Here is a 14,013-nt window from a genome sequence, read left to right as displayed (position 1 = left end):
ATTGCAGAAAAAAACACAAAACATCCTCTTCCTTGGCAACAAAACCCGGATTCAATAAAGACATGTTGTCTTGTTCGAACATTACCTGTTCATGATGAGGTGCCGAGTAGTCACCACAGATAAGCACAATATTTATTAGAGTGAATTATGTTCTGCACAATAGAAAGGTTGTCTTCGGAATTTGTTTTGTTATAAAATGAAAGTATTGGGCAAGTTACTGTGTATTTTATGTATACTATGTATTTTATATAATTTTAGTTACCTTCATTTGAAAGCAATAAGTTACCTTACAACATTGCTGTCTGTATGACTAATGCATTACTGATTGCTTCTGTGTTACTTTCACCAAAGTATTTACCGAAGTACAACTAGGAATTATCAAATTGCAGTTCAAGACAAATCCAGCTGGGGGCAACATTGTATCGTCCGTTCGGCTTCCCAATTCATAGACTGCACTTGACTGTTGTGTTTTTGTCCTTTTCTCTGATGAACTGGAGTTGCGTGGGAAAATCTATAAATCTATAAAGGCTTAATTTTTGGTGGTAACACATTACTGCACATAGTAACTGTAATCATATTACTGATATCCTGTTAGAAATGTGTTATATTACTCTGTTACTGCTTAAAGTTATTTATTACTGTAACATGTTACTTTTGTGGTGCATTACCCCCAACACTGTTGCTCTTTAAATAATGAGGTTTAAAGGAGCATGTTTCCATATTGTATTCTTATTCTTATCTTGAACCTAACAACATTATATTATTAACATTAGTATTGTTCTCATTTCCACAGACCTCTCAAATCAGGGCCAGGGTCTTGACACTACCATCATCTTTCTTTGTGCCTTGTAAAAATCTAGCATTAGATACTCCATTCTATAGCTAGGGAAAACCATGTATCTCCAAATTTTGTGATTTTGAATGTTCAAGGAGTGAGTATGCTTTAATGGGTTGAGTAAAGTCTCCTGCTTCTTAGGATAAAAAAAATACATAAAAAAATAATCAAAACAAACTTGGTTATCTGAAACTTGAAACAAAGTTGTTTTCTTATCTTGTGAAAAGCTGATAACGTGAAGTTATACTGTAGGGTTTTCAAAACCATATGAAGCATCCATCCCTTATGTGGGACACATTTATCAAAAGTTGCCTTAACAGGACACATTAATTTTAAGAGAATAAATTATCCTCACTCCACTGCCACTGATGCATTATGGCTCAGACAGTTGCCTGTCAGTTGAATAATTCACAAGTTTCAATAGACAATGCTAAAACAATTTTGCACTATGCATACAGCCTCAGTGCAACAACCCTGTGCAGAAGGCTGTTATAAAGGTGCAATGGCAGAGAAGAGTGAAAACTTCAGTCGGAACCCTCTTTACTATGTAAGAACAAAGTGAAGTGTGACAGACTTGTCAAAGAACACTTTAATCACACCACACTCATCATCACTGTTTGCTGTTAGCCTGATTTTCTTTGCTGCTTTTGCTCTGCTTGCTGCAGCCTTTATTTCTCTACTAAAGATACTTAACATATATACTTACTCACTCATGCTCTGACACTTACATTTGTGCTGTTGATGCTCCATTGGAAGCTGGGTTCTGGAACGCCATCAGCCTCACAGGTCAGAACTTTGTGTTTAGCATCATCAGCATGGTGTTTGGTTAGGCTGGTGATCATAGGCTTTCCTGATGCAAACACATTAGTTATTACTGATATACTTAAGTTCACTAACATTTTATCACTTGCAAATTTTGCATGTGATGTTTTCAAAATGCGATGACCTCCAACTTATATCAGAAAATCTGATAGAATCCAGGTGAATGCAGGGTGCCCTTGTGGATTTCAACAACTGATTTTGTTTCAGTTACAGAAGAAATGCACACACAATGCAATTTGTTTCGAAGTCGTTGTTAAATACGGTTTTCTCAAAGTCTCTATCCCGGCATTAATTAAACCCCTGAAAACTCATCTCTGTGTTAGGAGATGACTTTTGTTGTGAATTGGTACTATACAAATAAAGATTGACTGATTGATTGACGTTCCTCAAAATGACATATTTGGAGTTTTTTCTTCATGAAAAAAATCCCTACATGGCTTTAAAATGGCTTGGAGGTAAGGCAATGTTAAAAACTTGATATTCATTGGAGAATAAAACAATTTGTTTAGTCAGTGAACATTGTAGGTAGTGATCTTAAAACATAATATAATCCAGTTTTGAGGCCAAAACATTTATTAAAAAATACTGAACTTCCATGGCAGGTTTAGAGAAAGAGTAAGACATTCACTTTCAGTGTTCCACTAATTTTGGGCAAACAGAGGAGTTGACGATGACACACTTACCTTCTACAACCAGTTCAAAGCTCTGATGTTGTGTGAGACCAGTCATGGAAGCCTCACATATGTAGATTCCTGCATCATCATAGGTCAACTTGCTAAACTCCGGCTCCTTCACCATCTTTCCATTCTAAAAGCCAGACTTACAATGTCAGTTTGTGTGTTCTACAGCAAAGTGCACCTTTACCGCTAATTCAAATGCAACAGTATGTATGAATTCAAGTCTCACCTATCCATCTGTATGTACAGTATTTTCCATAACCAATTCCAATTTTCAGGGTCACAGGAATGTTCATTTCAGAACTCAATGTGGAAGTTCAGCAACCATTATGTGGGCCTACTGAAATCTCTTTATCGGTTTGATGAGAACACTTATCTAATTTTAAAATACTTCATCATTGGCTTTTTCTCATATCTGCAGTATATCCTATTTTTGCTGCTGCGATGATAGAGACTCAAGAATGACCTCATCTTACTTTTTCTTACATTTTATACTAGACTGAACTTACCAATATATCATTCATATCTTTCAAGGATTTCTACTTTTGGTTGTAGAAAAGCCTTTGAGCACAGAGAGGAATAAATGGTTTCCTGTTCTTTAACTCTCTCTTTCAATTTCTCTGTGATCAATAACCCAACTGTAGCACCATTACCTTTGTCCATGACACTTTCACATCACCTGAGCTGATCTTCTCCATCTTCAGAAGCAAAGTGTCCCCCACTGTCTTTACAACCTTCCCAGTGGGACTCAGACTCAGGTCCAGGTCTGAAAAAACAGGACAGAAAAAGGACAGTTCTGTTTGGCATTTGGCTAAAGGTAAGCACATTCATTTTGCTGTCTTTTGTCATGGGAAACAAAGCAGTCATGATGTGGTAACCTTGAAAGGGGACTCATTAAACTCTAATGTCACAAGGTCAACTTCCAGACACAGTTCTCTGCTCAGGGTTCAGCTTTTATAGCTACTCTCTGAAGAGCCATAGTTTGCCAAAACACTATAAATCTGACAACATTACAATATGACAATACAACATGACAATAAAGAATATTCTATTCTATTCTATTCTATTCTATTCTATTAATTTAGTATTTGCTTATTTATATGTTCTGTGAAGGCTTCCACTTCCCTTGTTTGGGTGTTTGGGAGCAGAGCCTTGATTCCTCCTAGCCACTTTCAGGTATCAGGTATTTCAGGTATGTGGACAACACCTGGGTTAAAATCAGAGCAAGGGAAGTGGAAGCCTTATCAGAACATATAAATGCTGTCGACAGTAACATCAAGTTCACACGGGGAGATGTCAGAGGAGACAGTCTGCCCTTCTTGGACTGGGCAGTACACATCGAAGAAGACAGAAGCCTCAACATTGAGTTGTACAGAAAACCTACACACACTGATCAATTCCTGCTGTTTGACTCTCATCACCCACTGGAGCCCAAGCTGGGGGTCATCAGAACCATAAACCATCGGGCTGAGACCGTGCCCACTAAGTCACAGGGGAAGGAGAAGGAACAGAAGCACATCAGGGGACCACTTAAAACCTGTGGCTACCCAAACTGGACCTTTGTCAAAACCACTAAAAGATCCAGAGCAGACAGAGAGGAGGAGATGAGAAAACGTAACAACATGGTCATTCCTTATGACGAGGAACATCTGAGAAACTCAGGAGGATCTTTAATAAACATCATATCCCTGTTCACTTTAAACCTACCAACACACTGAGGCAGAAACTTGTCCATCCTAAAGACAAAACACTCAGGCATTAACAGAGTAATGTAGTTTATGCTGTTCAATGCAGCCAGGACTGCACAGATTTGTCAATTGGGGAGACAAAACAACCTCATCATAAATGAATGGCACAACACAGGAGGGCCAACTCCTCAGGTCAAGACTCTGCTGTCCACATACATCTGAGGGAGACAAATCATTCCTTTGAGGACAACAATGTAAACATCTTGGCCAGAGAAGACAGATGGTTTGAAAGAGGAGTAAAAGAATCCATCTATGTCAAACAGGAACGACTGTCTTTGAACAGAGGAGGTGGCCTAAGACATTACTTATCACCCACCTATAATGCAGAACTGAGTTCCCTCCAAAGACAGCTTAACAACCATTCACACCTGGGCTCACCTAGCCCTTGAAACCCACATGAAGGCCAGTTGGGTCAGCGACCCACAAGTGGCCCTAACGACTCTGAAATTCAGAGCTCACGCTGTAAGGACACTCCCACACAGAGTTTAAAAGCCTGCAACTCCTCTCCAGTTAGTTAGAACTGAGGAAGCCTCTTGGATGAGAGGTGAAACATCTTCAAGAAACTGCCTTGAAAAGAATTACTATTACCTGGATGACTGAGAACCTTCATCATCAAACAAATTTAAGCTTTATTTACAATTTGCTCCCATAAAATAGATGCTAAATATACAATAAAATCCATTCTAGGTTGATGCTAGAATAGATGGGTCAAAGGGATGGGGGAGGGAAATCTAAAAAAAAAAAAAAAGTTAACTTACTTAAGGGATATATGTTTTCACAAAAAACATATAAGAACATTAATAAATGGTTAATTATGGTTAGGTAATGCTTATTTCAGCATTGTTGTGCATTTATGATGTGTTACTTAAAGAATACACATTTTCAACTTTACAATAAGGGTCACAATGGACATTAATAAATGTTTAAAGGATGCTTATTTAGCACTATTATGCATTTAAGAAGTCTTACTTAAGGAATGAATGTTTTCAACTTCACAATAAGGGTCACAAGGAGCATTATGGTTAAGTAATGTTGGGACAGTAAGTGTGGATCTGATGACATACATGCTGAAGAATGTCTTTATTAACCATATACTAATATTGGTAAGTACCTTAATTAATATGTAAATCCTTAATATAATTTAAACAGAGAAGTGCGTTGTCAGTGACTTAGTGGTTATTAATGTATTAATTGGGCATTGGTAAATGCTTCAACGTATGTTAATATAATCTAAACTAATAATACATAGTTAACATGACCACCAATAATGAATGATCTACAGACACATGAGTTAACTGTTAGTGAACTGCTAGTTAATCAGAATCAGAAATACTTTATTATCCCCGAGGGGAAATTGTTTACGTTACAGCAGCTAATAGTAATAATAATGCTAATAATAATAATAATATCTATATATAAACAAGAACAACAAAAACAAAACAAAAATACACGAAATGTACACTCCACTAGAGTAAATAATGTACAATAATGCTTATTACTGCATTTACTTTTGCAATATATTAATTATTAACATTTCTATTTATTAACTGTTAATAGAGGCTTCATAAACATAATAAATTGTATGAATTAATAACTTAATTAAGATGGACACCATTAGTAAATAATTACTTGAAACTATTATTGAACTGTAAGTAAATGATTATGACTCCATTAACTAATGTTAAGTAATGTATCATCACTTTTGTATAACTGGAAATAGACTCTTCATAAACTATCAAATAAGGTATGAATTAACATGCTGATAACATAAACACTATTTGTTAATGTTAACTTGATGAGTAAGTAAACTAATGTTAGTTAATAGTCATTACTCCATTACCTAATGTTAATGAATGTATCATTATTATTGTTGTTAGTGTAAATAAACTATTAAAATGTATGAATTAACATATATAAAATATTTGACTATTTAGTTAACTATTAATTGACTGCGAGTTAATGTTATTACTCCATTAAGTAATGTGTCCTTGTTATTGTTGTAACTACTAATATACTGTTAAATTATGTATGAATAACCACCTTAAACTACATGAACACCATTAGCAAATGATTACTTAGTGATGTTATTACCTTAGTTAACTATTAATTGACTCTTAGCTAATGGCTACTTTTCCATTTCCAATTCACTTGTTTATGATTACTTGACACATCAATTAGCTGTTAATTAATGGTTATGCATGTTGTTACTATTAATAAACAATTAAATAATGGATGAATTAACACCTTAATTAACACTAGCTTCAATTGTAAATGATTACTTGACACATTAGTTAACTATTAGTTGACTGCTAGTTAATGCTTATCACTCCATTAATTGATGTTAATTGGTGTGTCCTTGTTATAAAATGTGTGAAATGCACCTAAGTCGCAATGTGGGACAGAGAGGAGGGAACCACAGTAGTGCTTGTTATGGTATAGTGTGCCCGGCTGTGCATATGTCATGAGTACTCACAGCTAACAACAATGTCTTGGGTGGCCTCCATTTTCTCATTGTCAGCAAGGGAGCATTTGTATTCACCAGTAGCCTCTCTGCTGATGGCAGTCAAAGTGTAGGTGTCCGAATTTTCCACCAGCTTTTTCTCGCCCTGGTGGAGAGAGAAGAAGAGGAGGCGAAGAAAGAGGGGAGAGGAACTATTAGCTTCTGTCATTCTGATATAATATCAGGAGGGCAGATATTGGACAGATATTGGATCATGATTCATGATTAGATTAGATTTTTACTGAAATAACATCAAACAAACATGTTTTCTTACATGTGGAGAACAAGATTTTCTAAAATATTCATATGCCGGAAATCTGGCACCACGCCCGAGTACTATAAGCTCTGGGTATGGTGCTGGAGGTTGACGTTTGGGCTCTGACTGACCTTGACGTGGAAAAAGAAGGAGCTGGGTAGAGGGTTGCCATCAGCATGACACTTCAACGTCACGTTATCTCCTTCTATGATAGGCCCCTTGGACATGATCTGAAGGCTGACTTTCTCTGATGAATCTGAGAAGAAAGGAGGAAAGAAAGCACAAGTGTCAAAGCTTCACAGAAGCCATCCATTGACTTCTATTTAAATAATTACCTTCACACTGGATTAACTGAATCAATTACATTTACATTTACATTTAGGGCATTTAGCAGACGCTTTTGTCCAAAGCGACTTACAATAAGTACATTTGTCACAAGAAAGAAACCACAAAATATCACCGTTGATAAAGTAAGAATGAAAAAATAGAAACAATTTTCACGCCCTCATCTGAGCAAAGTAGCTGCTATTTATCAAGGATACCTTAAGTACATAAGTGCTATGATTGAAGTGCTAAAGGTAAAAACATACAAGTGCATATACATTTTTGGGGGGGTGGGGGGTGGGAGGGAGTCATGCTATGCGGGGTCGAGATGAAGTCTGAACAAGTGAGTCTTGAGTCTTTTGTGGAAATTGGCGAGTGACTCTGCTGTCCTGACATTGGTCGGGAGTTTGTTCCACCACTGGGGCGCCAGAGCAGAGAAGAGTCGGGACTTCACTGGGCAGCCTTTGTTTGCTCTCAGTGATGGTGGTACCAGCCGGCCAGCTGTTGTAGTGTAGCGAAGTGCTCGCGGTCTGACCAGTGTTTGGAGGTAGATGGATGAAGTTCCGTTGACGGCCTTGAAGGCCAGTTCCATCGTCTTGAATCGGATCCGGGCTGCAACAGGAAGCCAGTGGCAGTCACGGAAGAGGGGGGTCAAACAGGAGAATTTGGTAGATTGAAAACAAGGCGCACTGCAGCGTTCTGGATACACTGCAACGGTTTAGTCGCAGAAGCTGGGAGTCTAGCCAAGAGCGAGTTGCAGTAGTCCAGGCAGGAGATGACCAGCGCTTGGACCAGGAGTTGCGTTGCGTCCTTGTGAGGAAAGACCGGATCCTGCGGACGCTGTAGAGGGCAAATCTGCAGGATCGGGCCACAGCAGTGATGTTGGAAGTGTGATGTCCTCGACAGTGACTGACAGGTCCATGCAAGGGCAGTCTTTCGCCGGTATGAAGAGGAGTTCAGTTTTATGAAGGTTGAGCTTGAGGTGGTGCGCAGTTGTCCAAGCGGAGATGTCTGCCAGACATTCCAAGATGCGTGTTGCAACGTGGGTGTCGGAGGATGGGGGAAAAGAGAGGAACAGTTGGGTGTCGTCTGCATAACAGTGGTAAGAGAATCCATGTGATGTGATTGCAGAGCCTAGTGATCTAGTGTATAGTGAAAACAGAAGCGGTCCTAGTACTGAGCCTTGAGGGACACCAGTTTCCAGAGAGCAGGGTTTGGACAAGGAGCCATTACACATGACCTGAAAGGTACGATTTACGCCAAGTTCAGCCAGAGTGGAGAGGAGGATTTGGTGGTTGACTGTACCAAACGCAGCAGATAGGTCGAGGAGAATGAGGACGGATGAGTGGGACAAGGCTCTGGCGACACAGAGGATTCAGTCACTGTGAGGAGGGCCGTCTCAGTGGAGTGAGCAGTCCTGAAGCCTGACTGATTAGGGTCAAGGAGGTCGTTTTGTGAAAGATAGGAGGACAGTTGGTTGTAGACGGCGCGTTCCAGGGTTTTAGAGAGGAATGAAAGAAGAGATACAGGTCTGTAGTTTCGGATGTCAGCTGAGTCTAGGGTGGGTTTCTTTGGGAGTGGCTTTACTGTAGCTGTCTTGAAAGAAGCTGGAATATGGCCTGAAGTGAGGGAGGAGTTGATCAGGGTGGTGAGGAAAGGCAAGATGTCGTGTGAGATGTTTTGGAGAAGAGAGGAGGGAATCGGGTCAAAGGAACAGGTGGTGGCACCGTTACACGTAACTAGTGTGTGAACACACATCATCAAGCAGCAGCACAGAAACATCCCAATGAGCATCAACAAGGATTTCAACGTTGAGTAGTTGTACTTGAGTAGCTTAAAACTGGGTAATATTTGGTCTGAGCATCTAAGACGTCTTTTTGCCTTCTCTTTAACCAGGTTACAACATCAACATGTTACAAAACACAAATTTGTGTAATAATTTTGAGAATTTGTTCTTTTGTATGTTGAAAGAGAGATTATATTGATCATTGTCAAGGTATTTCTCCAAAGTCATATTGCGCTGATAGGCAAAATGTGATCTACATGAATACTTAATTTCAAGGAATTTAATGCTGCATATTAAAATGTCATCAGAATCAGAATCAGAATCAGAAAGAGTTTTATTGCCAAGTAGGTTTTCACATACAAGGAATTTGTTTTGGTCTCGAAGGTGCGTGTGCCAAACAATAAACAATAAACAATAAATAGACAACATGAAAACGAGACAGGCAGAACCATAAGTGATAACAAAGTGAAAGAGATATGTAATCACATGTCTCTCATTAGTGCAACATGACTGTATGGTGTCAGCAAGAGGTAGAGACATTTTCAGTTTCAGTGTCAGTGTCAGTGGGGGACCCGGGCATTGTTTTTGAGGCCAACTGCAGACGGGAAGAAACTGAGTTTGTACCTCGAGGTTTTGGTCCTGATTGACCGCAGCCTCCTGCTGGAGGGGAGTGGTTCAAAGAGCTTATATCCAGGGTGGGAGGGGTCGGCCATGATCCTACCTACCCGCCCCAGGGCCCTGGAGGCATGCAGGTCGTGGAGGGATGGCAGACAGCAGCCAATCACCCTCTCAGCAGAACGCCGTGGGTCTGGGTGAGTTGATTTGGATCCCGGGGGATGGTGACAGGCCTGACCCATGTTTTTCCGTGTTTGTCATACTGTAAATATGGAACTATATAGCAGAATTGTCAAAAGTATTGATACTTTGATTGTTGTTAATTAAAAAGGAATGGTCCTATTTTGAGTGCCAGAGAAACTTTTTGGTTTTTGGTATCAAAAGTATAGAGTATTGTTTTTTTATACTATTATTATATGGAAGTTTAATAAAAAAAAAAAAATTCTGGTATAGTGGCACCTCAGTATCTAGGCTGTGAGCTGCCAACAAGAAGCTTTCAGGACATTATAATGGGAGCAGTATTATACATTAATGTATTTTAAGGTGTAGTGCTTAGTGCTGTAAAAGCATTACATCTTTTACTACTCTGACTTCACACTACAGAGATTGTTGTGGCATAACAGCTAGAGTCTTTTGTCCATCGACCAGAATGTTGATGATTTGATCCTTGATCTCCACAGGGAAATAAGTTTTGAAGGATTTGCTATAAGTACATCTTTTATCCTCTACAATGTACAAATAATAGCCTATCATCATTTTGGAGCCTGACTAAGAAACAACATCCACATTTCTCAGTTGAATGCCAGTATTGCAAATCCTGGTGAAATGTTTTCTAAATGTTAAATCATTGTCTTCAAATAATTGGTGAAAACAGTCTCACGTTTGAACCAGTTAGAACGGATTTTCAACGGTGACCATATCTGTTTTTTTTTTTAAACATCTTTTAAACTGAAAATTACGGAGCCCCTGAAGGGACAAAAAAAATGTTAACGTTTCTCGTGTGCACGAGATACTTTCTTGTGCGCCTGTGCAATGTTCATGTAAATGTGCAATATGCAAAAAATCCATTTCACCTAAATTGTTTCCACATTTCCCTCACTTGCATCTTTTCCTTGTGTCTTGGTCCTGTCCACTGAGGATTAGTGGAGAGATGCAAGGAAACCAAGGGAGGAGAGAGGACCGAGGAAATCTGTTTTAAGAAAAATAAGAGGTCCTTTCCTCTGCAGTGTCACGTGAAGTGACGTCTGTTTCTGATGGCGGCTGCAGCTGATCACAGCTGGATCAGCTGTCAGCTGACTTTAACAGCTGTAGAGACTTAAGATGAATTTATGCAAAAAATGCCATTATATTAGTATTTATTAATATAATGGCATAATTGCGCAGAGCTCTGTTAAGGGAGAGATGCACTTATATCGTTTCTTCTAGTGCTGGTAATGTGATGCTTTCATCATTAATGTTTAGTTTAATGACCAGGACCGCCCAATCCACAGATTTCCTGGACTTTCCTTGGATATACCTGATCCATGGTAAAAGCAAACGTGTGTCTGCAGTTTAAAGTGTAATCAGTTCAGACATTTACGTGATTACGGAAATTAGACTGTGATGAACTTGATTCACAGATGTCTTAAAGATAGGGCTTGGCGATAAAACGATCTCGATAATTTTCATGATAAAATTCTCCACGATAACGATGATAAATTTATGACATTTATTTTCGATATAGTTATTTTTGAGTCCGTTTTCCTCTACCTAGACCTACACCAACAGCCAATCGCACAGCAGAGAAACAGATGCATGTGGTTGATGCATGTTTCCGGCCCCTCCCACTCACAACAACTCAGAATGACGGTGACCACCTTTGTGTCGAGCCGACACAAGACAATGAGCGGTCCGACTAGCGAAACCGAGTGCGAGGAAACTGACAAAGATGAAGAAATTGAACCGAAGAAAGGTCATACCACTTCGGTTATTTGGAAATAGTTCGGCTACCTGAGGTCTGACAAAGGACAGACCACCATTAGTCCTCAGCAGAACTGGAAACACCACCAACCTCTTCCATCATCTCAAAAGGTACCGTCCCAAACAGTACTCCGAAAGCATGAGTTAGTGCTATCATGCTAGTGTCAGCCTCCCCTCAAGTATCCAACAGCCCAGCCCCACTGCTTCTACTAGTCAAACTTCAGTTCAACCAACAATTGCCGCTGCTTTTTCAGCCATTACCCCATATGAGAAAAAACCGAAGCGACACAAAGACAGAACCAGCGCAGTTACGTACTGTATCGCTAAAGATATGATGCCTATAAGTACGGTTGAAAAATCAGCTCTGTCACCGCTGATATGTGGTCTGGTCGCACGTCCGAACCACATCAGGTCTTAGATGGCGGACAGGAACAACCTCTGGTGCAAGCGATGAGCGAGGAGTGAGGAAACAACAAACAAGAGAAATGAGATGCACCTATGGAGGCTGTTTGTGTAGATACAGGTGCAGTATCTGTCATTAACTAAGTGGTGTATGATGTGAGTCTTGGTGGGTTAGGAGGCACTGGGTGCTAAGGTGTTGTTCAGTCTGATGGTTGATGGTATGAAAGAGCCCTCCAAGCACTTTGAGGCACATGGCTGGATGAGTCTGTTGCTGAATGTGCTCCTGAGCTGCCTCAGTTTGGCATAGAGAGGATGAGAGGGACTGTTTTGATAGCTTTCAGCTCTCTTTCACTGTCTTCTCAGTTACTGCCTTCACACTGTCCAGTTCCCGAACAGCTTATTGGCAATGCAACCTCCCCAGCACACCACAGTAAAGAAGATAACACAGGCCACCACAAACTGGTAGAACATCTGTAGCAGCCTAGTGCACACACTGAAGGACCTAAGCCTCCTCAGAAAGAACAGCCTGCTCTGTCCTTTCCTGTGGAGGCCATCAGTGTTGTGTCAACCATCTCCACCCCCTCCCCATTTATTGCAATAGGGTTGTGGGGGCTCCTTCTGCGCTGGAGGCCCACCAGCTCCTTGGTTTTCCTGATGTTGAGCTGTCGATGGTTCCTGTCACACCGTTCCAACAAAGTCTTTGACTAGGTCTCTGTACTCTTATCACCTGTGATGCAGCCAACAATGGAGGAGTCATCCAAAAACTTCTGCAGGTAGCATGTTCCTGATTTGAGGTGGAAGTCAGAGTTGTATTGGGTCAACAAAAATGGTGGCAGTACAGTTCCCTGGGGTGTGCCAGTGTTGCACGTCACCACGTCAGACAACAGCTTTGCTGCAGTCCAACATACCGCCTGTCTTTCATGTAATAAATAATCCATGCAACGAGGTCTTGGTCCACCTGCATCACTGAGAGCTTCTCAGCTAGCCACAGTGACAGGAAGTCAAAGAACACAATCCTGACAGTGCTTCGCGGCTTCTCTAGGTGTGTGTAAGCTCTGTGAAGCAAGTAGATGATGGCATCCTCCACACTGATGTCAGCATGGTAGGTGAGCTGCAGCAGGTATAGGCAGTCACGTACCATAGGGCCTGAGGTGCTGTACAACCAGCCTTTTGAAGGTCTAAATAACATGTCATGTTAAAGCTACAGGCCTGAAGTTCTTGGGGGTGCTGGGACTTTTTTTGGGGAGTGACCCATGCTTGTGGTGGTAACAGAAAAGGCCAGTATATTACTTGGGAAATATGGCATGCTACTGTTACCAAAGACACATAGGCCCATTTTGGCATTTCTTTTTTGGCATTTCTTTTACTCATTATTTTATTTTCTAAGATACTATTATTTAAGTCTCCTTGTCTTTTGTTCAGAGCTTCTTGATGTTTGTTAATCATGTTTTGTCTGTAATGTGTTAAAAATCTGAAAACTTCAATAACATATAAATCATTAAAAAAAGAGAAACACTTTCCAAAAGGAAAGTGTGCCTTCATCCTCCAAGAGAAAGGCTATACGCCTATGTGAGGTATCATCAGTTATGCAGCCTAATATTGTCATCTCAACAAAATATGTTTGTGATTGAATGAGTTATGAAAGAGATTTTAGGTAGAACTTTTAAACTCCTTTGACAAGATCATTGCTTTTCAGTAGAAATCGACACCTTTGCACTTTGTGTGTGTGTGTTAGAAACATGCTGCGTTTTACACCTACTTTCACAGATTCACCGTTTTCTCTGCTGCAGTAATCAGTCAGCAGTGATAAATGAGCAGTTATTTGAATAAATCATCATTCCGGAGTGTTGCTGCTTTTCAGTCATGGGGCCTGATGGCAGCACTTACAATGAATGGGAAAGGGTTCCAGGTCAGTCTCGTCATTGGTCAGCTCATGTGTGGACAAGCAGGCAAAGACTGCACCAACATCTTCCTTGGTGGCTGTGTACTGGAGAGTAGAGGAAGTGGTGGAAAGGCCTGTGGCTGGATCCAGCTTCATGCTGTGGGTAATCACCACGGCTACAGAGGAAGGGAAGGACAGTGAAGATGA

The 14,013-nt window shown here is 40.3% G+C and overlaps 1 protein-coding gene and 1 pseudogene across 4 annotated transcripts in view; both read right to left on the bottom strand.

The window, feature by feature from the left end:
* Positions 1-14,013, bottom strand: part of alcama (activated leukocyte cell adhesion molecule a) — a 120,040-nt gene that overhangs the window by 18,365 nt on the left and 87,662 nt on the right. For all 4 annotated transcript variants that reach the window (XM_073479785.1, XM_073479784.1, XM_073479786.1 and 1 more), the window contains exons 6-11: positions 13,812-13,982; positions 6,970-7,094; positions 6,556-6,688; positions 2,988-3,100; positions 2,341-2,464; positions 1,564-1,685 (exon numbers count right to left, since the gene is read on the bottom strand). In XM_073479785.1, coding sequence (XP_073335886.1) covers positions 1,564-1,685; positions 2,341-2,464; positions 2,988-3,100; positions 6,556-6,688; positions 6,970-7,094; positions 13,812-13,982 — 788 coding nt within the window. The remainder of the gene's footprint in view (positions 1-1,563; positions 1,686-2,340; positions 2,465-2,987; positions 3,101-6,555; positions 6,689-6,969; positions 7,095-13,811; positions 13,983-14,013) is intronic.
* Positions 7,476-9,805, bottom strand: LOC141007205 (uncharacterized; annotated as a pseudogene).

This window comes from Pagrus major, chromosome 13, assembly GCF_040436345.1.
Source record: "Pagrus major chromosome 13, Pma_NU_1.0".
Lineage (NCBI taxonomy): Eukaryota > Metazoa > Chordata > Actinopteri > Spariformes > Sparidae > Pagrus > Pagrus major.
The sequence above is the reverse complement of the archived record's forward strand: the minus strand, read 5'-3'. Positions and strand labels throughout refer to the sequence as shown.